Source organism: Pseudophryne corroboree, chromosome 1, assembly GCF_028390025.1.
Source record: "Pseudophryne corroboree isolate aPseCor3 chromosome 1, aPseCor3.hap2, whole genome shotgun sequence".
Classification (NCBI taxonomy): domain Eukaryota; kingdom Metazoa; phylum Chordata; class Amphibia; order Anura; family Myobatrachidae; genus Pseudophryne; species Pseudophryne corroboree.
Window position 1 is genome coordinate 352695304 of NC_086444.1, and position 26073 is coordinate 352721376.

Here is a 26073-nt window from a genome sequence, read left to right on the forward strand (position 1 = left end):
ATATATGCGAAACTCTGGCATCAAGAGTAAGTGCGATGTCCATATCTGCCAGACGATGTTTATGGACACGACAGTGGTCAGGTGATGCAGATTCCAAACGGCACATGGAAGTATTGCCGTATAAAGGGGAGGAGTTATTTGGGGTCGGTCCATCGGACCTGGTGGCCACGGCAACAGCTAGAAAATCCACCTTTTTTACCCCAAGTCACATCTCAGCAGAAAAAGACATAGTCTTTTCAGCCTCAGTCCTTTCGTCCCCATAATATCTGCCCAGGGATAGAGGTAAGGGAAGAAGACTGCAGCAGGCAGCCCATTCCCAGGAACAGAAGCCTTCCACCGCTTCTGCCAAGTCCTCAGCATGACGCTGGGGCCGTACAAACAGGTGCGGTGGGGGGTCGTCTCAAGAGTTTCAGCACGCAGTGGGCTCACTCGCAAGTGGACCCCTGGATCCTACAAGTAGTATCCCAGGGGTACAGATTGGAAATTCGAGACGTCTCCCCCTCGCAAGTTCCTGAAGTTTGCTTTACCAACGTCTACCTCCGACAGGGAGGCAGTATTGGAAACAATTCACAAGCTGTATTCCCAGCAGGTGATAATCAAAGTACCCCTCCTACAACAAGTAAAGGGGTATTATTCCACACTATATTGTGGTACTGAAGCCAGACGGCTCGGTGAGACCTATTCTAAATGGAGTCACTCAGAGCAGTGATAGCGAACCAGGAAGAAGGGGACTATATGGTGTCCCTGGACATCAAGGATGCTTACCTCCATGTCCAAATTTGCCCTTCTCACAAAGGGTACCTCAGGTTCGTGGTACAAAACTGTCACTATCAGTTTCAGACGCTGCCGTTTGGATTGTCCACGGCACCCCGGGTCTTTACCAAGGTAATGGCCGAAATGATGATTCTTCTTCAAAGAAAAGGCGTCTTAATTATCCCTTACTTGGACGATCTCCTGATAAGGGCAAGGTCCAGAGAACAGTTGGAGGTCTGAGTAGCACTATCTCAAGTAGTTCTACGACAGCACGGGTGGATTCTAAATATTCCAAAATCGCAGCTGTCTCCGACGACACGTCTGCTGTCCCTAGGGATGATTCTGGACACAGTCCAGAAAAAGGTGTTTCTCCCGGAGGAGAAAGCCAGGGAGTTATCCGAGCTAGTCAGGAACCTCCAAAAACCAGGAAAAGTGTCAGTGCATCATTGCACAAGGGTCCTGGGAAAAATGGTGGCTTCTTACGAAGCGATTCCATTCGGCAGATTTCACGCAAGAACTTTTCAGTGGGATCTGCTGGACAAATGGTCCGGATCGCATCTTCAGATGCATCAGCGGATAACCCTGTCTCCAAGGACAAGGGTGTCTCTTCTGTGGTGGCTGCAGAGTGCTCATCTACTAAAGGGCCACAGTTATGCATTCAGGACTGGGTCCTGGTGACCACGGATTCCAGCTTGAAAGGCTGGGGAGCAGTCACACAGGGAAAAAATTTCCAGGGAGTGTGATCAAGTCTGGGGACTTCTCTCCGCATAAATATACTGGAGCTAAGAGCAATTTACAATGCTCTAAGCTTAGCAAGACCTCTGCTTCAAGGTCAGCCGGTATTGATCCAGTGGGACAACATCACGGCAGTCGCCCACGTAAACAGACAGGGCGGCACAAGAAGCAGGAGGACAATGGCAGAAACTGCAAGGATTCTTCGCTAGGCGGAAAATCATGTGATAGCACTGTCAGCAGTTTTCATTCCGGGAGTGGACAACTGGGAAGCAGACTTCCTCAGCACGACCTCCACCCGGGAGAGTGGGGACTTCATCGAGAAGTTTTTTCCACATGATTGTGCACCGTTGGGAAAGACCAAAGGTGGACATGATGGCGTCCCGCCTGAACAAAAAACTGGACAGGTATTGCGCCAGGTCAAGAGACCCTCAGGCAATAGCTGTGGACGTTCTGGTAACACCAGGGGTGTACCAGTCGGTGTTTGTGTTCCCTCCTCTGCTTCTCATACCAAAGGTACTGAGAATTATAAGACGTACAGGAGTAAGAACTATACTCGTGGCTCCGGATGGGCCAAGAAGGACTTGGTACCCGGAACTTCAAGAGATGCTCACAGAGGACTCAGGGCCTCTGCCGATAAGAAGGGACTTGTTTCAGCAAGTACCATGTCTGTTCCAAGACTTACCGCGGCTGCGTTTGACGGCATGGCGGTTGAACGCCGGATCCTAAGGGAAAAAGGCATTCCGGAAGAGGTCATTCCTACCCTGGTCAAAGCCAGGAAGGAGGTGACCGCACAACATTATCACCACATGTGGCGAAAATATGTTGCGTGGTGTGAGGCCAGGAAGGCCCCACGAAGAAATTTCAACTCGGTCGATTCCTGCATTTCCTGCAAACAGGAGTGTCTATGGGCCTCAAATTGGGGTCCATTAAGGTTCAAATTTCGGCCCTGTCGATTTTCTTCCAGAAACAATTGGCTTCAGTTCCTGAAGTCCAGAAATTTGACAAGGGAGTACTGCATATACAACCCCCTTTTGTGCCTCCAGTGGCACTGTGGGATCTCAACGTAGTCCTGGGATTCCTCAAATCACGTTGGTTTAAACCACTCAAATCTGTGGATTTGAAATATCTCACATGGAAAGTGACCATGATGTTGGCCCTGGCCTCGGCCAGGCGAGTGTCAGAATTGGCGGCTTTGTCTCACAAAAGCCCATATCTGATTGTCCATTCGGACAGGGCAGAGCTGCGGACTCGTCCCCAGTTTCTCCCTAAGTTGGTGTCAGCGTTTCATCTGAACCAGCTTATTGTGGTACCTGCGGCTACTAGAGACTTGGAGGACTCCAAGTTGCTAGATGTTGTCAGGGCCCTGAAAATATAGATTTCCAGGACGGCTGGAGTCAGGAAAACTGACTTGCTGTTATCCTGTATGCACCCAAAAAACTGGGTGCTCTTGCTTCTAAGCAGACGATTGCTAGTTGAATGTGTAGTACAATTCAGCTTGCACATTCTGTGGCAGGACTGCCACAGCCAAAATATATAAATGCCCATTCCACAAGGAAGGTGGGCTCATCTTGGGCGACTGCCCGAGGGGTCTCGGCTTTACAACTTTGCCGAGCTGCTACTTGGTCAGGGGCACACCCTGGCTGAGGAGGACCTGGAGTTCTCTCACTCGGTGCTGCAGAGTCATCCGCACTCTCCCGCCCGTTTGGGAGCTTTGGTATAATCCCCATGGTCCTGACGGAGTCCCCAGCATCCACTTAGGACGTCAGAGAAAATAAGATTTTACTTACCGATAAATCTATTTCTCGTAGTCCGTAGTGGATGCTGGGCGCCCATCCCAAGTGCGGATTGTCTGCAATACTTGTACATAGTTGTTGTTACAAAAAAAAAAAAAATCGGGTTGTTATTGTTGTGAGCCGTCTGTTCAGAGGCTCCTACGTTTGTCATACTGTTAACTGGGTTCAGATCACAAGTTATACGGTGTGATTGGTGTGGCTGGTATGAGTCTTACCCGGGATTCAATATCCTTCCTTATTGTGTACGCTCGTCCGGGCACAGTATCCTAACTGAGGCTTGGAGGAGGGTCATAGGGGGAGGAGCCAGTACACACCACCTGATCCTAAAGCTTTAGTTTTGTGCCCTGTCTCCTGCGGAGCCGCTAATCCCCATGGTCCTGACGGAGTCCCCAGCATCCACTACGGACTACGAGAAATAGATTTATCGGTAAGTAAAATCTTATTTTAAATGTCTGTCCAATACAGGTTGAGTATCCCTTATCCAAAATTCAAAATCCTATAATAGCCTATTCTTATATATTATATATAAAATAGGGGCACCTTTTTATATAAAACGGTCACCTGGACAGATAAGTTACACACTTATCTCCATAGTACATACTCTTATGGGCCCTACACACTGGCCGATTACACAGAAAGATATTAACAATCTCGTTCATTAATTAACAAGATATCGTCCATATCTTTCAGTGTGTATGCACCAACGATCAACAATGTGCGTCCCGCGCTCGTTCATCATTGGTGCCAGCTCGTTTATGCATGCATGCCAATTTGGACAATCTCGTCCATATTAGCATGCAGGGCTATGGGAACGGGTAACGGAGGGAGTGAAAAAACTTCACTCTCCCCCCCCCTCCTTGCCGCCGCCGGGGCGTCCATCAGCCATCAGGCACCTCGGCCGGCAATCGGCCAGTGTGTAGGGGCTGTTACTCTGCTGTTTTCTGCCTGTTGTACTGACAGATCATTTTCCACAGACTCTTGAGTACAAAAGTAAGGAACTCCTGTTATGGCCCAATACATTTTATTATCCAAAACTTTATTAGGAGAGATGGCTCTATGCTCAAAGCAGCAAGTATAACTAGAGAAAAATATCTCTTTGTACCAATGGCGTGTGCGAATCTGTAGCACAATATGTCATAGTGTAACAGTCAGTCATTTGTCCAGAAACCGATCTGTACAGAACAACTTCTAATAATAAAATATTTTTTTTATGCATTTAGCAGCTTCATATGTGTACAGAAAATAAAAGATGTTTCAGGTTCCATTTTTTTCTTCTTTTTTTTTAAACTGTATTTAGCATGGTTACATTAATTCAAAACACTTATTAGTTCAGTAACATACAAATTTATTAGTACATTGTCTGAAATTTTTAACAGCCAATAATTGATATTTTTAACAGTAAAAATAATTGATCCAAAAAAGCAATTAGCATAGTGCAGTCTTCAAACAAGTAAAAGCAATTCTTCAGTGTATTTATGGTGACAATTTCAGGCTTTACGGCTTAGAAAATAAAACCATTTTATGTCCATTAATCATTTAGTTTGTATGCATCTTTCCTACTTAGCTGTGTCACAAATACAACTTTACCACCCTAACTGTACAAAGGCCAGTGGTTCCCCAATAAATATTTTGTTTGGTTTACTTTCATGGTATGGTTTTCTTTTTGTTTTTGGAAGCCATCCTATTAATTCAATTAATAATATGCAAAATACAATAACTAGAGAAAATAGAGTACTAATATTAATATAGAAAATGTAGTGCACTATAGTAAATGACTTTGTAAAGAGAAAATATCATAGACTTCCTACTCTTATAAAGCGCTATATGTATAATTTAAAAGAATTTAAAGCTATGTACATTTTACAACACTTTGAGAATCAACAAGTTGGTTATAAGAACGTTATACAGTATACTTTCAATATAAATGTCGGTTTGACACTAGTTTCTTGACTCGTAACTCAACAAATGCTTTTAGCTCTCTCACTATCTATATATGCAGATATTGCAAATCTTTGTGCCCTGCTATGAGAAAAATTACAAATGACACTGCTTTGCAAAACATTGTCAGCGCGAGTGAGTGATAAAACTACAGATGATGCTGCCAGCAGTTTATCTTCATATTTTCATATTATCTGGATTTCAGGATGGATTTTATACATCTGTAATCCCCCCTCTGCTTTTCTGTGAGGTGTGTACACAAACTGCAGGGCATTTATGCAATGCAATACATGATTTCTGAACCATTCAATTGAGTGAAAGGCAAAGGGCTTACATATAATACATTTATGATGTACTTACTGAGTATCACTTGTTTAACTTTGCTTCCAATGAAACATTTATTGAGTTTTTAAAATGCATCACACTACTAAAGTAAATATTTTATGATCATTGCTGAGCTATAGAATCACTTAAAAGCTTGTTTTATCCCTCTGCTTATTGCACTTTGTCCACATGTTTGAAACCGAATATACTATACACATCTATAGTCTGTGCTGATCGCTGCACATTCCCTTATGTTGTTGAGAGTGTATTGTACTTGTTTGGAGTTAAGATTTTTTTCAGCATTTCACAAACTAGTAATATTAGATCTCCCTTGAGGCTCTTAACAAGGTAAGTGTGATTTGCTAGCAAAGGTATATCAAGAAGCAAGTAAAATTAAAGATAAAATTTTTATTTGGCTGTACACAGAGATGTGATAAATATAGAAATGAAATTACAGGTTAATTGTGTAAAGTATTGAAGTAATGATTTTTCATTGTGTGCGATTCATTGCAGTACTTGTGTAAAATATGGCTGAATAAACAAAGTATCAGTTCTGATTGGTTTAGTATGAAACACCTACAATCAAAATCCCGACGGTCAAAATACCGACAACAATTGACCGACGGTCAAAATACCGACATTTGAAATACCAACATGGTCAAAATACAGACATTAAAAAGGTTGACAGGTCAAAAAGTCGACACAAGTTTTGCATTGGCTTTTTTTGTGTCTGTATGTCGACATGGACACTGGATAAGTGTACCGCGTACACTAGCACGGCTCACTATTATATGGGTCCACTGGGATGGTAAAGTATGAACAAGTCGGTTTCAATGAAAAACTCATGTCGCCTTTTTGACCTGTCGAAAATTTAAATATCGGTATTTTGACCTTGTCGGGATTTTGACCCTGTTGAGATTTTTGACCGTCAGTCAATGGTTGACGGTATTTTGATCGTCGGGATTTTGATTGTAGGTAAATTGACCGCATCCCGTTCTGAGAAATCTGTGAAGCACTTTTGTGAAAATATTCTTTTACAAATATAATAGCATTTAGAGAAGTAGTTTATATCATTTATGTCAGGATGGTTGTTCTCTGAAATGTGGCTTCTGTGTTCTATGTTCTTCCCATAATCTTAAGGAGGATATGCGTTTGCAGAGCCAATATCAAAAGGGAGAGGCATAATGAAAAAAGTGAAGCATTTCTGTTAGGCAAAAAATCCCTGGAAATGTTCTTATTGTTAATAATATTACTATAATATTACTAAATGGTATCACATATCAGCTGTGAATGGCTCTACAGTGTGTTCTCCTATACTCACCTTACTGAGCATACTTATTGTATTGTATCGTTATCGGATGTCATTGTGTGCAGTGAGATTGTGGTGATACTGTGTGACATCAGGGCTCATCAGTGGAGAGACAAAAATGTGGCTGAGGCTGCCAGACCACCTGTCACTACTCTTCCGAAATGTACTTAATGTGACATTACTGCAAGGCTTGTTTTATTTTCCCTTGTGTTGTATAGGGGATTTAGATAACATTTGTATGTAACTGTATGGTCATCTTTTTGCTTTATTTAGTCATAATTCTTTCAGGTCAGCTGTTTAAAAGCAGTATCAGATCTGCTATAACTGTATCGACACTGTTAATTTGGCAGCCGCAAAAGCTACAAGGCCGTTTGGTGTGGTCTATTGACTCCTGAAAACCATCAGAGAAAATATGATCACAATAAAGAGAGTCACTGACTAATGCTGCAAAATAGTGGTTTTAATCAAATACCATAATAATCCGCAGCACAGGTGGTGTAATGGTTAGTAATTATTTCTCATGACACTAAGGTTGTGGGTTTAATTCCCACCGCAATCCTAAATGTGTGGAGTCTATATTTTTCCCGTGCTTGCGTTGGGTTCCTTTGGGAACTCCTCCTACAATCCAAAAATGTACTGGTATGTTAATTGGTTTCCGTCAATAAAAACCTAATGTGCACATGTTGTAGGGAACATAAAGTGTAAGCTCCACTGGGGCAGGGACTGATGTGAATGGACAAATATTCTCTGTAAAGTGTTGCAGAATATTTATTACTATTTATTACCAGTTATATATGTAGCGCACACATATTCCGCAGTGCTTTACAGAGAATATTTGGACATTCACAATAGTCCCTGTCCCAATGGAGCTTACAATCTATATTCCTACCACATGTACATGCACACACATTCATGCTAGGGTTCATTTTTTGTTGAGAGCCAATTAACCTGTTGGGAGAATATACAAACTCCACACAATTAGGGCCATGGTGGGAATCAAACCCATGACCTCAGTGCTGTGAGGCAGTAATACTAACCATTACACCATAATGTAATATAATAATAATAATCATCATATCAACCTTTCTTAATGAAGCTCAAACCAGTAACAAAAGAAAATATATGTATATAGCCGGGGAAGCACTAGTTACTGTGCAGGATGCGAGCAGAAATCTGTGTTAAGTGCATCCTTGGGGCTAGTTGTGCTAGTCCTGCAGATAATTGAATCTGCCCCTTTTGTGTTGCTTTATGTTGTTGTGTTACTATTCCTTAATGTGTCATTTGTTTCTTAATCTTTTAAATCATTTACTTGTGTGAATAGAATCCTTGTTTGCGGTCTCTCATCTTGACTCAATGTATATTCTTTTTATTCGACTTTTTTAGGGTGCAGTCCTAAAGTTATAAAGTATGGGCTGATTTAAAGCATCTGTGTTGACTTTATTACTTTTCAAGTGTTCCTGGTCTTTTTGGGCTTTCAATATTGGTTCCATATTTCTATTCTGTGGATTGTGCTTTTCTGAAATGAGCAGCAAACTTTTCCACACCCCTCAGCACCGAAGGGGTTTATATTCAGTATTAAACTTGTCTGAAACAGCCAAGTGGTTTTCTGGCGTCTGATCCACAAATTTACAGAAACTGAACCTCTAGATCTTGGGGAAAAATTGATTTACAAGAGGTAAAAAAAAAAAAGCCAGACTGAGGAGTCGGGGGATTAAGCTTGCATGTGAAAATGTTGGAGCGTTTAAAACCTTAACAACTTGACTAACGGCTTTGGGGTCTCATTTACCAAATGCTAACAAATCTGATACAAAATCTGATTGCCAAATGTAATCCTAGTTGTGGAACTTGAGCCAGAATGGCTGGCTGCCAGTTAAAATCTAGCATTGGTGTAATGTTTTAATTGCACTTTGATATGTCCAGGAGAATGGTCTATGAAGGCAGAGTGCGCAAAGAGAGCAGTGTACAGTACAAGAATATGTTTTTTATGTGGCTTTTGCGATTAAAGCTGACTGCTCACAGGTGGAGACAGTAAATTGGAAAACCTTAAGTACTACGGCTTTGATAACCTCAGCTGTTGTTTTTGTCAGAGCAAACTGGGCTTGGTGGTTGTACACTAAATGGAGTTCATCCCTGCCTTTGCGTGCTAAGCTGACTTTTTGGCTCCACGCAAGCAGGAAAAGAGGGAAGCAGGGAAACCCCATTAACTATCCACTTGCAGAACATCCAGACCTAAAATCTCAATACACAAAGAGCTACAACGGTAGGAAGTTGTTTCACATCCGAGCCAAGATAAGGTCCTGGAGGTTTATTATTTTTACTGCATGATAGCATCAGCCTGGAGAACAACGGGTAGAGAGGGAACAGCAGATCTCCATCCCTAGGGGATGACAGGAGGAAAGACAGACAGATAACCAAGTGCCGACAACTTGAGTCAGAGTTCCCAAAGGAAGTGTTGGTTTCAGCAGATGAAATGTATATGCAGGAGTCCATAGCAAGGCAAGCAGAGGTGGCATTGTTATGTGCAGTGGGAAGAAGGAAGGTGTGAGGGTCTCTGCATTCCTAACAGATGTAGGAAATTATTGAATCATTTCTGTTATTGATGTATTTCAGTAAGCTTCGAAATGCCATGTTTTTCCACTTGTTTGCTCCAAATCTGCCTGGCCATTACATCAAAGGACAGGTTTGTCTGCCAAGTAAATACTCCTTTTTATGCCTCCAATTTGAATGAATATCCGGAGCATGTTAAGAGAAGAGAAGAAATACATGTTTCTGAATTTGCTCTGGAGGTGAAAAGCTCAAGAGAGAAGCTATAAACAATGATCCTTTTTAAAAATGTTGCCTACCAGATTACCTTGTTTTTGTTCATTTGATGTCCTCTGGGCACATCCCTTGGGTTTCTACCCACCTTCTTTGGCAGACTACCCTGCACCTCATTGTAGTTCACAAATAAATAGGCACTTTCATTATAATTGACTTAATCCACTTTAAATACTTTACCTCCTTGATTACACATCACTGAAGCCCCAAGTATCTTATTATTATACACAAGATGTTTCATCTATAGAGTAGTCTGCATGCTTGTACAATATTCAGTGTCATGCATAGTTCCATTGTTGTACAGAAAGCACCACTGTTATCCAGAGTCTCTCTTTAGAGGACACTATTATGAATCCTGGAATCAGGAATGTTGAAGGTTTCCATAAATTAACTTGCCTATAGTTCTCTTCTGTCATCTGCCTCTGTTTTGTCCCAGAGTTTCTTGATCTGTTGCTTTAAATTGGGTCAACTGTTTAAAAGGAACTTAATTCTGAAAATGAAAATGTTTATTGTACAGCCACATGTATGAAGTGTCTACTTATTTCTAGTAACATGAGAGACCCACCTAGAAAACCTTAGGCCCCCTCAGACACTAACCATTCTTTAAAACAACTACCCACAGACTGAGCAGTTTGTGTGATGACAGAGGATTGGGTGCAGGAGGGACCTTAAATCATCCACATAGGGATATGCTTTCCATCTTAAGCTCCCCAAGGCTTCTCCTCTCCATCACACAGCTGTGCATTGTTTAAGCAAATAGGAAAAATATTATTGGCAGCACTTACCCATTCAGTTCCTCTGCTCCCTAATTCTTTTTCTTCTGGGCACAGAAATGTTCGCCTTTGTAGCAAGCAGCAATAGGTCATCGTACACTATATGGCCAAAAGTATGTGGACATCTGTTCTCATTAGTGTGTTTGATATTTCAGTCACACCCATTGCTAATGGGAGCATAAAATCATACATGCAGCCAATTAGACTCTATTATTAAATATTACCAGTAGAATGGTCCATACTAAAGAGCTCCGTGACTTCTAAAATGACACCTTTCCAAAAAGTAAATTCATCAAATGTTTGCCCTGCTAGAGTAAACTGGGAGTACTATTATTGTGAAGTGGAAATGTCTAAAAGCAACAGCAGCTGAATTGTGAAACGGTATGGGACCACTGGGAGCTGAAGCGCACACCATGTGTAAATAAAGCTCACCACCTGTGGTCTCTTGAGCAGTGCAAATGTATTATCTGGAGTGGCAAAACTTACTCCCATTTGGAAGTCTGAGGGATAAATCTGAGTTTTGGAGAATGCTCACTGCCAATTGTAATGTTAGGTGGAGAAGGAATAATGGTCTCAGGCTATTTTCAGGTTTGGCCTGGGCCTCTTAGGTGTATTAAAGAAAAAATAATGAAGTAGAAGAGAATTGAGTGGCAACCCTTTCCCAAAACTGTGCTCCCATAAACAAAGCGAGGACCATAAAAAAATGGTATAGTGTAAAATAAATTGACTAGCCTGCACTGGCCCCTGTCCACAATTCCATCAAATATAAGTAGAAATGCTGTCTGCGATCTATGGCTTACTGCCCAACATCCGTGCCTGACTTTACTAACGCTCTGGTGACTGAATGGATGCGTGTTCCCACAGCCATGTTCCAAAATAATAGTGGAGAGCCTTTCCAGAACAGTGGAGGCAAAGAGCAAAAAAGGAACCATCTCCATATTAATGCTAATAATTTCGGAATGAGAGGTTCAACAAGCATATATATGGGTGCAATGTTTGGGTGGCCAATAAATACTATTGACCATGTGATGTATATTGGGCGCCTGATACTGCTATACGTGTGTTTTAGGACCAATTACAGCTCTGGATCAATACTGATTTGCATGTTAGATATGACTGCACATTAGTTTTGCAGTATATATACTGTAGATGTGCAGTTTAAGTTTGGTAACAGATCGGACTCTTAACATTACTTTTAGTCCAGGAGCAAGGAAGGACCTTGTACATTAGGCGGTCACCAGTTATGAAATATTCTGTGAGTGAAGACTGAAATGGCGCTTCCTAAGGAAAAAAGCAGCATGGGGTACACTCTGTTGGGGGTCCCTTAGAAGCCCCTTGTTTTTAGGACAATATGCAGAGTTTGAGTGTGACCACTTCAGTGCCAAAATGTGGATAGATCACATGGCTATTAAATATAACATTTAAAATCAAAGCCAGATTTCTGTAGCAATGCCAAAGCAGGTTAAAAGAAAATAATACATTTATTTAAACAAGGCATGTGCTAGCTCTATTGAACATGGCATAACACAATAGATAAAATGCAATAAAACAATAACATAAAAAATGGAGTTCGATCGTACCAATAATGAGATGGAGGTGCTGCAGGTGGAATGTTAACAGGGTGCTCCAGCTTCACCCTGCTATTGGCTCCTGAGCTTAGGTGGTGGTGTTGACCAAAGGTAACGTCCACATTAGTATAGAGGTCCAGTCCTTGTTGTCATTAGCTAACGCATTTCGAGACTGTTGGTCTCTACCTCAGGGCTTTAGATTTTTATCTATTGCAGCGGTTTCCAAACTTTTTTGAATCACGGCACCCTAGAATATCAGAATTTTTTTCATGGCACCCCTAGGCCAAAAATTTCTTATTGAGAAATTTAGAAAGAAATATTACATTAAGTAGATCGCGTTTATATGTCATCCTTAGGGTCAGTTGTGTGGTTAGGGACGAGATTTGCTTCTGTTTGGCCACACATTTTATGACTGGCAGCCACCAGCACTGGTTTTGCCTATTATATTGACCATGAATAATTTGAATTGGTCCTGGACCACCACCAACCCAGGGCACCCCTGCAAGTGTCCCGAGGCACACAGTTTGGGAACCTCTGATCTATTGTGTTTTGCCATGTTCACTAGAGCTAGCACTTGCTTTGTTTAAATAAATGTATTCTTTTCTTTTAACCTGCTTTAGCATTGCTACTGGAATCTAACTTTGATTTTAAGTTTTACATTTAATAGCCTTCTGATCTATGCACGTTTTGGTATTGAAGTGGTCACAGATAGGTACAGCACTCAGGTCAAACGCAAACCCTGCATATGGTCACCTGATATGTCCCTGCACATTAGTCACCAAATATGGCCCTGCATAGCAGGTGGTCACCAGATATTGCCCTGCACAGTAGGTGGTCCCCAGATATTGCCTTGCATGTTAGGCGGTCACCAGATCTGACTGTGCACATTAGGTGGTCACCAGGTGTAGCCCTGCACATTAGGCAGTCACCAGATATGGCTGTGCACATTAGGTGGTCCCCATGTGTAGCCCTGCACATTAGGTGGTCACCAAATATGGCCCTGCACATTAGGTGGTCACCAAATATGGCCCTGCACAGTAGGTGGTCACCAGACATTGCCCTGCGCAGTAGGTGGTCACCAGATATTGCCCTGCGCAGTAGGTGGTCACCAGATATTGCCCTGCGCAGTAGGTGGTCACCAGATATTGCCCTGCACAGTAGGTGGTCACCAGATATTGCCCTGCGCAGTAGGTGGTCACCAGATATTGCCCTGCGCAGTAGGCGGTCACCAGATATTGCCCTGCACAGTAGGCGGTCACCAGATATTGCCTTGCACATTAGGCAGTCACCAGATATGACTGGGCACATTAGGTGGTCGCCAGGTGTAGCCCTGCACATTAGGAGGTCACCAGATATGACTGGGCACATTAGGTGGTCGCCAGGTGTAGCCCTGCACATTAGGAGGTCACCAGATACGGCATTGCACATTAGGTGGTCGCCAGGTGTAGCCTTGTACATTAGGCGGTCACCAGATATGGCCCTGCACATTAGGTGGCCGCCAGTTATAGCCCAGCACATTAGTCTGGTGTCAGGTGTGGTCATGTACATTAGGCGCTCACCAGATATAGCCCTGCACATTAGTCCTGGGGTAGCCCCGCACATTAGGTGGTCGCCAGGTATAGCTCTGCACATTAGTCCGGGCTCAAGTGAATTTTTACATTTGGAGCTTGCCTTACAACCTGCTTTATCTGTGAACAAATAAAATGAAGCCGTGAGGTATATATTACTGTAAAGCATAAATGTACTCTTTCAAAAAATTAACTATGCACAACACTATCACGTACACATACACAGCCCTGCTTAATTGTGTACACCAGTGGTTCCCAAACTTCCTTGAATCACGGCGCCCTAGAGTATCAGCATTTTTTTTACGACGCCCACTAGAATAAATGTTCTTTAAATTGTGGCTACCTGCCAGCCTTAGCTTCAGTTATGTGGTGGTGTACAGGTATGCTTCTGATTGTGCACATTTGTTTTGATTATCAGACACTAGCGCTGGTTTTTCCTATTACTTTGACCATAAATAATTTGATTTGGTCTTGGACCACCAACCCAAGGCACCCCAGCATGAGCCTCACAGCACCCCAGAGTGCCTAGGCACACAGTTTGGGAACTACTGGTGTACACCATGGAAAAATAAGCAGACTTAACCAATATTTGACATAAGTTTTACTTTTCAATATATTTGTAAGAAAAAAACCTCTGTTCAATAAGCTAATAGTTTCGACTAGTACATATGAAATTGATATATTTCTGATAGAATTACGGAATTATTGCTTAATTTACAGACTGTCAACCTAATTGATTCTGTATAGACAAAATTGATATATTATGGCAGCAAAGAAAAATGCACTATAACTGTAACAATTTGCTATGAGGAAATGTCTTTTAAAGTTAAGTAAATTAGGTTAAATCTGTTGCAGCATATTGCGACTAATATGGCATTTATTGATTAGACAACAGTGACTAGGAATGTGGTCTAGACTTTGTCATAAATATGACAACACCCAGGGTGCTTACTGTACACTGACTAATTGTCACCTCGTAGAGAGGCAAGACAATGCAATTCATCATCCAAGTATATATATTTTTTTTTTTATTTTGGTTTAATGTATATTAAAACTGTTTTATTTGCTTTCAGTGCTTATCTATTTGGAGACCAAAGTGCATGTTTGTGGTCCATAATAAAAGGCAAACAATGGCATATATAGGAATTTATGTTTTCTACTTGGACAACATTGATCTAGATGTATTCTTGTGATCTATGTATTTCCTTGGTGTGTTTGTTACTTGTGCAAAACATTTATTTGTCAGTCACAAAAAGTTTCCTGTTCTCCCAGGCCGTGTCCCTGAAACAAAGTATCTGAATTTGGAGAAGGTAGGCGTGAACATTAATCCAGACACAGGGAAGATCATTGTTGATTCTTCAGAAGCCACATCAGTGCCAAACATATTTGCTGTTGGGGACAATACAGAGGTACTGTATTATTTGTTGTGCTATTTCAAGATTGTACACCGTGCCTATATTAGTGACTAAACCAATGGTGCTCAGTCTTTTTTGGTTGGAACAACCATTGCTCTGAGGGGAGGCAGTCAGGTTTACCAGCTGTCATGATACAGATGCCGGAATCCCGACACTCGGCTGGAATCCACCACCCGAGGAGGAATATAACCCTGTGGCGACCTATGGTCACCACCGGGCCAAAAGCAGGGCAAGCACAGCGAACCCGTGAGGGGACACGCTGCGCTCACCGCCGGTATCCCGGTCTCCTGACCGCCAGGATATCATACTGATCCCGTTCTGAGAACCCCAGATGGGGTTATCCTTAAAATGTGTTGCATAGCCAATTACAGATTCTTAATGTCCACTTCCCACAGGTTGTGCAACTCATCCGCTGTGAGTAACATGCCTTTGCCATGCTGAATCTTTCTGTCAGCGGTATACAGCATGGCAAGTATATTTTTCGTGGATACAAATATCTGTTCCCAGTTATGATCCTGTAGGTACCCTTGAACCAGGTTAGAAGATTTAAACATTCTGCCTGTGAGAGGTCGCTATCTTAAGGAGTGGAAAATGAATTAAAAATGCAGCAGTATCCAATATCACCTAAACTGGGACACAAACATCATATCTAATTTATAGTACAACACTTCTATGTGAGCAAGCTATTGTTACATATCTGATATGTTTGCTAACTAAATCCGTTAGATTTCAACTGTAACCTTATGAATAAGAGATTCCATCTTCCACCGTACACCTGAGGTTTTAATCATAATGATTGGCATATTACACTGTCATTTCCATGTGCAATTATTTTGCAAGATGCTCTTTGATTGATGAGACTATTACTGTTATTATGAAAATTTGACACTCATTAAACAGTTAACATTTAATTATTTTGAAATAATTATTCCTGGAGAGAATCTTTTGGTGCTGTGCAGTGAGGTTGCATGAATCTCTCGCTCTGCTTTGTAAGATTCTGGTATTGAGCTTTGTATTGTCTGAAACCTTTCTAATTAACAGACGTCTTGACTCCATCAGGATCTAATACAACACAGGCTTTGGGACTGATTCAGAGATGTACACAAACCAGATTTTTTTGCACTTGTGTGATTATCAGCAGTCTGCGCATGCATCTAAGGGGGGTATGCAATTAAAGTCGGAAACTGCCGTCTTGCTGGAAAGACGGCAGTTTCTGACTATTTTAGGTCGGAAGTGGTTCCGACCTATTCAATGGGGCTTAATTTTCTCTGACGTCCTAGTGGATGCTGGGGACTCCGTAAGGACCATGGGGAATAGACGGGCTCCGCAGGAGACTGGGCACACTATAAGAAAGATTTGGTACTACCTGGTGTGCACTGGCTCCTCCCTCTATGCCCCTCCTCCAGACCTCAGTTAGATTTCTGTGCCCGGCTGAGCTGGATGCACACTAGGGGCTCTCCTGAGCTCCTAGAAAGAAAGTTTAATTTAGGTTTTTTATTTTACAGTGAGACCTGCTGGCAACAGGCTCACTGCAACGAGGGACTAAGGGGAGAAGAAGCGAACCTACCTGCTTGCAGCTAGCTTGGGCTTCTTAGGCTACTGGACACCATTAGCTCCAGAGGGATCGACTGCAGGACCCGTCCTTGGTGTTCGTTCCCGGAGCCGCGCCGCCGTCCCCCTTACAGAGCCAGAAGCATGAAGATGGGTCCGGGAAATCGGCGGCATGAAGACTTCAGTCTTCACCAAGGTAGCGCACAGCACTGCAGCTGTGCGCCATTGCTCCTCATTACACATTTCACACTCCGGTCACTGAGGGTGCAGGGCGCTGGGGGGGGCGCCCTGAGCAGCAATAAAAACACCTTGGCTGGCAAAATAACCACAATATATAGCCCCAGAGGCTATATATGTGGTAATTACAATACACAAAGTGGAAAGCTGCTCAATCAGATTGTAATGTCACTCAGGTGCTAAAAGGGGAGGGGTAATTCTGTGTAGGAAAAAAACTGTGTTCCCTAATGCACACCGAGTGAATAATATTTCTACATAATAATAGTCAGATAATACGGAGATCTTAGTTGCGTATATCTGCAGATATAGGGTTAAGCCCCCAGGCCGATCGACAAGGCTTCTCCGTCACTGGGGGTCCCTAATAATAGGTATGGGCCGGGGGTGCAGGACCCCACGATGTCGGCACAGGTCGGCCACCCCAGGTCAGCACACAGGTGAGAATTAATAAGGGTTAATAAGAAGCACAGAAGTGCTATGTAAGTGGTGTGATTAAAATAATATATACAAAGTGATAGGAAAAATAATAAGTGTTAATAAAGTGTTAGGGTGTGCCGACCTGAAGCAGCCCAGCCATACCGACACAGGGGCCACCGCACCCCACACCCACCCCATAAATAATTACCAATATATCTGGGTTAAATTCCCAGTGTAAGGCCACATGGTAATGGCACCTACAGCATCTTGAGAGCCAGCTTACCTGGGGATACCCCTGGCTTCCCCTATGGCACTTCTGGAGTCAGCAATCCCTCCTAATGCTGACCCATTTATGCCTCTCTATATACAATACACAAAGTGGAAAGCTGCTCAATCAGATTGTAATGTCACTCAGGTGCTAAAAGGGGAGGGGTAATTCTGTGTAGGAAAAAAACTGTGTTCCCTAATGCACACTGAGTGAATAATATTTCTACATAATAATAGTCAGATAATACGGAGATCTTAGTTGCGTATATCTGCAGATATAGGGTTAAGCCCCCAGGCCGATCGACAAGGCTTCTCCGTCACTGGGGGTCCCTAATAATAGGTATGGGCCGGGGGTGCAGGACCCCACGATGTCGGCACAGGTCGGCCACCCCAGGTCAGCACACAGGTGAGAAATAATTATGTGGTAATTACCCCTGCCAGAATACAGAAAATAGCGGGAGAAAAGTCAGCCGAAAAAGGGGCGGAGCCATCTCCCTCAGCACACTGGCGCCATTTTCTCTTCACAGTGTAGCTGGAAGACAGCTCCCCAGGCTCTCCCCTGTAGTTTTCAGGCTCAAAGGGTTAAAAAGAGAGGGGGGGCACTAAATTTAGGCGCAATATTGTTTATACAAGCAGCTATTGGGGAAAATTCACTCAGTGATAGTGTTTATCCCTACATTATATAGCGCTCAGGTGTGTGCTGGCATACTCTCTCTCTGTCTCCCCAAAGGGCTGTGTGGGGTCCTGTCCTCAGTCAGAGCATTCCCTGTGTGTGTGCGGTGTGTCGGTACGGCTGTGTCGACATGTTTGATGAGGAGGCTTATGTGGAGGCGGAGCAGATGCCGATAAATGGGATGTCGCCCCCTGTGGGCCGACACCAGAGTGGATGGATAGGTGGAAGGTATTAACCGACAGTGTCAACTCCTTACATAAAAGGCTGGATGACGTAACAGCTATGGGACAGCCGGCTTCTCAGCCCGCGCCTGCCCAGGCGTCTCAAAGGCCATCAGGGGCTCAAAAACGCCCGCTCCCTCAGATGGCAGACACAGATGTCGACGCGGAGTCTGACTCCAGTGTCGACGAGGTTGAGACATATACACAATCCACTAGGAACATCCGTTACATGATCCCGGCAATAAAAAATGTGTTACACATTCTGACATTAACCCAAGTACCACTAAAAAAGGGTTTTAGGTTTGGGGAGAAAAAGCAGGCAGTGTTTTGTTCCCCCATCAAATGAGTGAATGAAGTGTGAAAAAGCGTGGGTTCCCCCGATAAGAAACTGGTAATTTCTAAAAAGTTACTGATGGCGTACCTTTTCCCGCCAGAGGATAAGTTACGCTGGGAGATATCCCCTAGGGTGGATAAGGCGCTCACACGTTTGTCAAAAAAGGTGGCACTGCCGTCTTAGGATACGGCCACTTTGAAGGTACCTGCTGATAAAAAGCAGGAGGCTATCCTGAAGTCTGTATTTACACACTCAGGTACTAGACTGAGACCTGCAGATAGTGCTGCTGCAGCGTGGTCTGTAACCCTGTCAAACAGGGATACTATTTTGCGAACATAAGACGTCGTCTTATATATGAGGGATGCACAGAGGGATATTTTGCCGGCTGGCATCCTGAATTAATGCAATGTCCATTCTGTCAGGAGGTATTAGACACCCGACACTGGACAGGTGATGCTGACAGGTGAGGAATTGTTTGGGGATGGTCTCTGGGACCTCGTATCCACAGCAACAGCTGGGAAGAAAATTTTTTACCTCAGGTTTCCTCACAGCCTAAGAAAGCGCTGTATTATCAGGTACAGTCCTTTTGGCTTCAGAAAAGCAAGCGGGTCAAAGGCGCTTCCTTTCTGCAGAGAGACGAGGGAAGAAGGAAAAAGCTGCACCAGTCAGCCAGTTCCCAGAATCAAAGTTCTTTCCCCGCTTCCTCTGAGTCCACCGCATGACGCGGGGACTCCACAGGCGTAGCCAGGTACGGTGGGGGGCCGCCTCAAAAATTTCAGCGATCAGTGGGCTCGCTCACAGGTGGATCCCTGGACTCTTCAAGTAGTATCTCAGGGGTACAGGCTGGAATTCGAGGCGTCTCCCCCCCCCCGCCGTTTCCTCAAATCTGCCTTGCCGACAACTCCCTCAGGCAGGGAGGCTGTGCTAGAGGCAATTCACAAGCTGTATTCCCAGCAGGTGATAGTCAAGGTGCCCCTACTTCAACAAGGACGGGGTTACTATTCCACACTGTTTGTGGTACCGAAACCGGACGGTTCGGTGAGACCCATTTTAAATTTGAAGTCCTTGAACACATACATAAAAAAATTCAAGTTCAAGATGGAATCGCTCAGGGCGGTTATTGCAAGCCTGGAGGAGGGGGATTACATGGTATCCCTGGACATCAAGGATGCTTACCTACATGTCCCCATTTACCATCCTCACCAGGAGTACCTCAGATTTGTGGTACAGGATTGCCATTACCAATTCCAAACTGCCGTTTGGACTGTCCACGGCACCGAGGGTCTTTACCAAGGTAATGGCAGAAATGATGATACTCCTTCGAAAAAAGGGAGTTTTTAATTATCCCGTACTTGGACGATATCCTTATAAAGGCGAGGTCCATGGAGCAGTTGTTGGTCGGAGTAGCACTATCTCGGGAAGTGCTACAACAGCACGGATGGATTCTATACATTCCAAAGTCACAGTTGGTTCCTACCACACGCCTGCTGTTCCTGGGGATGGTTCTGGACACAGAACAGAAAAAAGTGTTTCTCCCGCAGGAGAAAGCCAAGGAGCTGTCATCTCTAGTCAGAGACCTCCTGAAACCAAAACAGGTATCGGTGCATCACTGCACACGAGTCCTGGGAAAAATGGTAGCTTCTTACGAAGCAAAATTCCATTCGGCAGGTTCCATGCAAGAACCTTTCAGTGGGACCTCTTGGACAAATGGTCGGGATCGCATCTTCAGATGCATCGGCTGATAACCCTGTCTCCAAGGACCAGGGTATCTCTACTGTGGTGGCTGCAGAGTGCTCATCTTCAAGAGGGCCGCAGATTCGGCATACAGGACTGGGTCCTGGTAACCACGGATGCCAGCCTTCGAGGCTGGGGGGCAGTCACACAGGGAAGAAATTTCCAAGGACTTTGGTCAAGTCAGGAGTCGTCCCTACACATAAATATTCTGGAACTGAGAGCCATTTACAATGCCCTAAGTCTGGCAAGGCCTCTGCTTCAAAACCAGCCGGTACTGATCCAATAAGACAACATTACGGCAGTCGCCCATGTAAACCGACAGGGCGGCACAAGAAGCAGGATGGCGATGGCAGAAGCCACAAGGATTCTCCGATGGGCGGAAAATCGCGTCTTAGCACTGTCAGCAGTGTTCATTCCGGGAGTGGACAACTGGGAAGCAGACTTCCTCAGCAGACACGACCGACACCCGGGAGAGTGGGGACTTCATCCAGAAGTCTTCCAACTGTTGGTAAACCGTTGGGAAAGGCCACAGGTGGACATGATGGCGTCCCGCCTAAACAAAAAAACTAGATATTGCGCCAGGTCAAGGGACCCTCAGGCGATAGCTGTGGACGCTCTAGTGACACCGTGGGTGTACCAGTCGGTTTATGTGTTCCCTCCTCTGCCTCTCATACCAAAGGTACTGAGAATAATAAGAAGGCGAGGAGTAAGAACGATACTCATGGTTCCGGATTGGCCAAGAAGAGCTTGGTACCCAGAACTTCAAGAAATGTCATCAGAGGATCCATGGCCTCTACCGCTCAGACAGGATCTGCTACAGCAGGGGCCCTGTCTGTTCCAAGACTTACCGCGGCTGCGTTTGACGGCATGGCGGTTGAATTCCGGATCCTAAAGGAAAAGGGCATTCCGGAGGAAGTCATTCCTACGCTGATAAAAGCCAGGAAAGAAGTAACCGCAAACCATTATCACCGCATTTGGCGAAAATATGTTGCGTGGTGTGAGGCCAGGAAGGCCCCTACAGAGGAATTTCAGCTGGGTCGTTTTCTGCACTTCCTACAGTCGGGAGTGACTATGGGCCTAAAATTGGGTTCCATTAAGGTCCAGATTTCGGCTCTGTCGATTTTCTTCCAGAAAGAACTGGCTTCACTGCCTGAAGTTCAGACTTTTGTAAAGGGAGTGCTTCATATTCAGCCCCCTTTTGTGCCTCCTGTGGCACCTTGGGATCTCAATGTGGTGTTGAGTTTCCTAAAATCACATTGGTTTGAACCACTTAAAACTGTGGATCTGAAATATCTCACGTGGAAAGTGGTCATGTTATTGGCCTTGGCTTCGGCCAGGCGTGTGTCAGAATTGGCGGCTTTGTCATGTAAAAGCCCTTATCTGATTTTCCATATGGATAGGGCAGAATTGAGGACTCGTCCCCAGTTTCTCCCTAAGGTGGTATCAGCTTTTCACTTGAACCAACCTATTGTGGTGCCTGCGGCTACTAGGGACTTGGAGGATTCCAAGTTACTGGACGTAGTCAGGGCCTTGAAAATTTATGTTTCCAGGACGGCTGGAGTCAGGAAAACTGACTCGCTTTTTATCCTGTATGCACCCAACAAAATAGGTGCTCCTGCTTCTAAGCAGACTATTGCTCGCTGGATTTGTAGCACAATTCAGCTGGCGCATTCTGCGGCTGGATTGCCGCATCCTAAATCAGTGAAAGCCCATTCCACGAGGAAGGTGGGCTCATCTTGGGCGGCTGCCCGAGGGGTCTCGGCTTTACAACTTTGCCGAGCTGCAACTTGGTCAGGGGAAAACACGTTTGCTAAATTCTACAAATTTGATACCCTGGCTGAGGAGAACCTTGAGTTCTCTCATTCGGTGCTGCAGAGTCATCCGCACTCTCCCGCCCGTTTGGGAGCTTTGGTATAATCCCCATGGTCCTTACGGAGTCCCCAGCATCCACTAGGACGTCAGAGAAAATAAGAATTTACTCACCGGTAATTCTATTTCTCGTAGTCTGTAGTGGATGCTGGGCGCCCATCCCAAGTGCGGATTGTCTGCAATACTTGTATATAGTTATTGCCTAACTAAAGGGTTATTGTTGAGCCATCTGTTGAGAGGCTCAGTTATATTTCATACTGTTAACTGGGTTTAATATCACGAGTTATACGGTGTGATTGGTGTGGCTGGTATGAGTCTTACCCGGGATTCAAAATCCTTCCTTATTGTGTCAGCTCTTCCGGGCACAGTATCCTAACTGAGGTCTGGAGGAGGGGCATAGAGGGAGGAGCCAGTGCACACCAGGTAGTACCAAATCTTTCTTATAGTGTGCCCAGTCTCCTGCGGAGCCCGTCTATTCCCCATGGTCCTTACGGAGTCCCCAGCATCCACTACGGACTACGAGAAATAGAATTACCGGTGAGTAAATTCTTATTTTTTCCGACAAGGCAGGAATTCCCGGCTTGTCGAAAACGCGTGGATCGGCGGATTAGCCGCGGATCCACGTGCTTTTGTCAGAAACGCGGTACCTGAATTATACATTATCATATGTTACCTTATACTGGACTATGGTGTATTTTCTACTGTGCATTGCTGTTATTAATCTGGTACATTATCATGCATGCAGCAGTTGAATTTACTGAATTAAATGAAGGGGCCCAGATGTTGCACTTTCTAATGGTTAGTCAAACTAATGTGGTGGCTGGCCACCCCCCCTCTGCTGACTGGCTACACCCCTAAACATGGGCCCCTACCACTGCAATCCCCCGGTGGGCCCTACATGCCCCAGTCCGACACTGTATACCCCATAGTCACAGTGCACATGTGACACAATGGTTTTGCATCAGCAGTCGTAGAGTGAAGGTATTTGCAAAGGGATTTACAGTCTAGGACAATTTTGAGGACGTAGGAGGAAGTGGTCCACATAAAATGTAGGCATCGCAATCGCTTTGGGGGTGGGTTTGAGGCTGCAACTGCAATTCCATACACAGCTGCAATGTCTCTGGTGTCTTTCTTCCTGTGACCATGCTTAGCAAGCATAAGGCTTCTCGGAACTTCGATAATCAACTGATCTGTGACAGATGACCAGTCTTTGTACAGATTTGCAGCTGCTAATTCATTTACATACAGTACATCTCTGAATCAGGTCCTGTATTAAGTTCTGTCACTAGCACAGCAAATCAATACCAATCAAAGCACTTAACCCTTGCTTATATAGACAGCAGAACACACTTGATGGAGCTGGTTGACCAACACAGATGTTAAGCTTCCATTGTTTTGAGTAAGAATGCCTTCTGTACAGGAATGTTTTTACAACTATTAGCTGTTTTAGGCATTTATCTGCAGCCTCAGTCTCCAGAGTGTGTATCTGCCAGGACGCCATTGCATGCTTCCTGCAGCAGTGATAGATGCCAGCTGCACCTCATTCAGTTGGTGAATAGAAAGCTCCCTCATTGACAACACCAATAGAATACAGGTTGAGTATCCCTTATCCAAAATGCTTGGGACCAGAGGTATTTTGGATATGGGATTTTTCCGTATTTTGGAATAATTGCATACCATAATGAGATATCATGGTGATGGGACCTTAATCTAAGCACAGAATGCATTTATGTTACATACAGTATACACCTTATGCACACAGCCTGAAGGTATTTTTAGCCAATATTTTTTATAACTTTGTGCATTAAACAAAGTGTGTCTACATTCACACAATTCATTTATGTTTCATATACACACAGCCTGAAGGTAATTTAATACAATATGTTTAATAACTTTGTGCATTAAACAAAGTTTGTGTACATTGAGCCATCAAAAAACAAAGGTTTCACTATCTCACTCTCACTCAAAAAAGTCCGTATTTCGGAATATTTGGATATGGGATACTCAACCTATAATTGTACAGCATTAATAGTCTAGCCATATCTGTTTATAGCAGTATAGATACATTAATTTAATGTAGTGTACTCATGTTTGGGCTACTAAGGCACAGATCTATGCACTGATGTATACCTTGTTGTCATGTACACAGTGAAGTAACATGGTTTGGAAATCAAGCCTGACAGTTCTGCAGTATATTTATCTAGAAGATCAATTGTAAATGTTTTCTTCATTCCATTGCTCAGAGTCGCCCGGAGCTGACACCAACAGCCATTGCTGCCGGAAAGCTTTTGGCTCGACGCTTGTTCAATAACGCTACAGAATTGATGGATTATGACAGTGTAAGTGGTTTAGGATTATTTACATCCTAACTCATCTTCTGCACTGAAAGCTGTACTGTGCTTTCTGCTGTCTGTTTTGTAGTAGAAAGTTATATAACGCTAGATATACAATATTCTTGGCACAATTTATACACCAGGTATACTGTACATACTTGTTGACTTGTTTAAATACCAAATAATAAGTATAATGATCAATTACAGTTACAATGTAGTATAGCTCTATTATTTATTTTAGAGTTTTTCAGAAAAAAAAAATTCAGGTAAAAATGAAATGTTTCTGCAGTGGTCTGTGCACATGTGTGTGTCTGTGTGTGCACGTGTGTGCAAACCTGCTTAGGGCCCTTTTGTTTTGATTATGCTATTTTTTGCAAATTAATTCACTTTAGAACCATAGTAACAATGTTTTAAATCAAAATTAATTCTCTAATGTTGGCTGAAAATAGTATCTGTGAATTTAAATAGTTAAGTGAGGATATGGAAAATGATCTAAATACTGTAGCAAATGTGTGTGTGTGTGTGTGTGTGTATATATGTGTGTATATATATATATATATATATATATATATATATATGTATATGTATGTATATATATATATATATATATATATATGTATATATATATATATACACACACACCAACGGGCGGCACTCACAAGACTTGCTGGCAAGAATAATCAGACGGACAGCGTCTCTAAGTTCGACGTTTCAGTCGTTAAACTTTTTTCAAGAACAGGTGTACAGTGACAAAAACATACCTTAAATAGTGTGCTCCGTCCAGGCCGCCAGGTTCCTCTTCCGGACGCCACCTGTCCCCATCGGATGACGTCACCACAGCATACGTCTGCTGGCCGCTTCAGCAGTTCCGGTCACATGTTACCCCAACCATGTGACTACGTCACTCGCCGGCAGTTGAAACGCAACGCCTGATCCGCCCATCCGTTGTCAGGAAAACGCAGGGTGGTTACCATGGTGCACTGTAAACAAAGCATCATAATGCACACAAAGACACGATAAGAGTGCAGAAAACACAAAATCACATAAATACAAATACAAAACTCTGTGTGAATACAATCAAATGTGCATTGTGATTAAACAATTAATGAATCTGAGCTGCATATGTGCGGACTATTAAAAATATTAAAATAGGACCACATAATGTGGACTGGGTGTAATATAGGGTGTCTTCAAAAAAATACCTGATATTAAATAGTGCTAACTATAAACTAAAAATGATTAAAATCTAGTGCATTGCACTAACTGGTGCAGTCTGTTAAGCTGAATAAAGGATATTACTGTATCATGATACCTATGCCTACTAACAAAACAAACTCGGCTGTTATATTAGACAATCATGGTTATTTCCAATAGCTATAAGATGAGCCAAAAATTCAGATCTCTGGGTTACACTAAGAAGGAACTTGATCGTGCCAAAACTAAAGCC

The 26073-nt window shown here is 43.5% G+C and overlaps 1 protein-coding gene across 6 annotated transcripts in view; it reads left to right on the forward strand.

Moving 5' to 3' along the window:
• TXNRD2 (thioredoxin reductase 2) overlaps positions 1 to 26073 on the forward strand; it is a 336976-nt gene that overhangs the window by 208267 nt on the left and 102636 nt on the right. For all 6 annotated transcript variants that reach the window (XM_063964743.1, XM_063964739.1, XM_063964742.1 and 3 more), the window contains exons 12-13: positions 14851 to 14987; positions 24537 to 24632. In XM_063964743.1, the coding sequence (XP_063820813.1) occupies positions 14851 to 14987; positions 24537 to 24632 (233 nt within the window). The remainder of the gene's footprint in view (positions 1 to 14850; positions 14988 to 24536; positions 24633 to 26073) is intronic.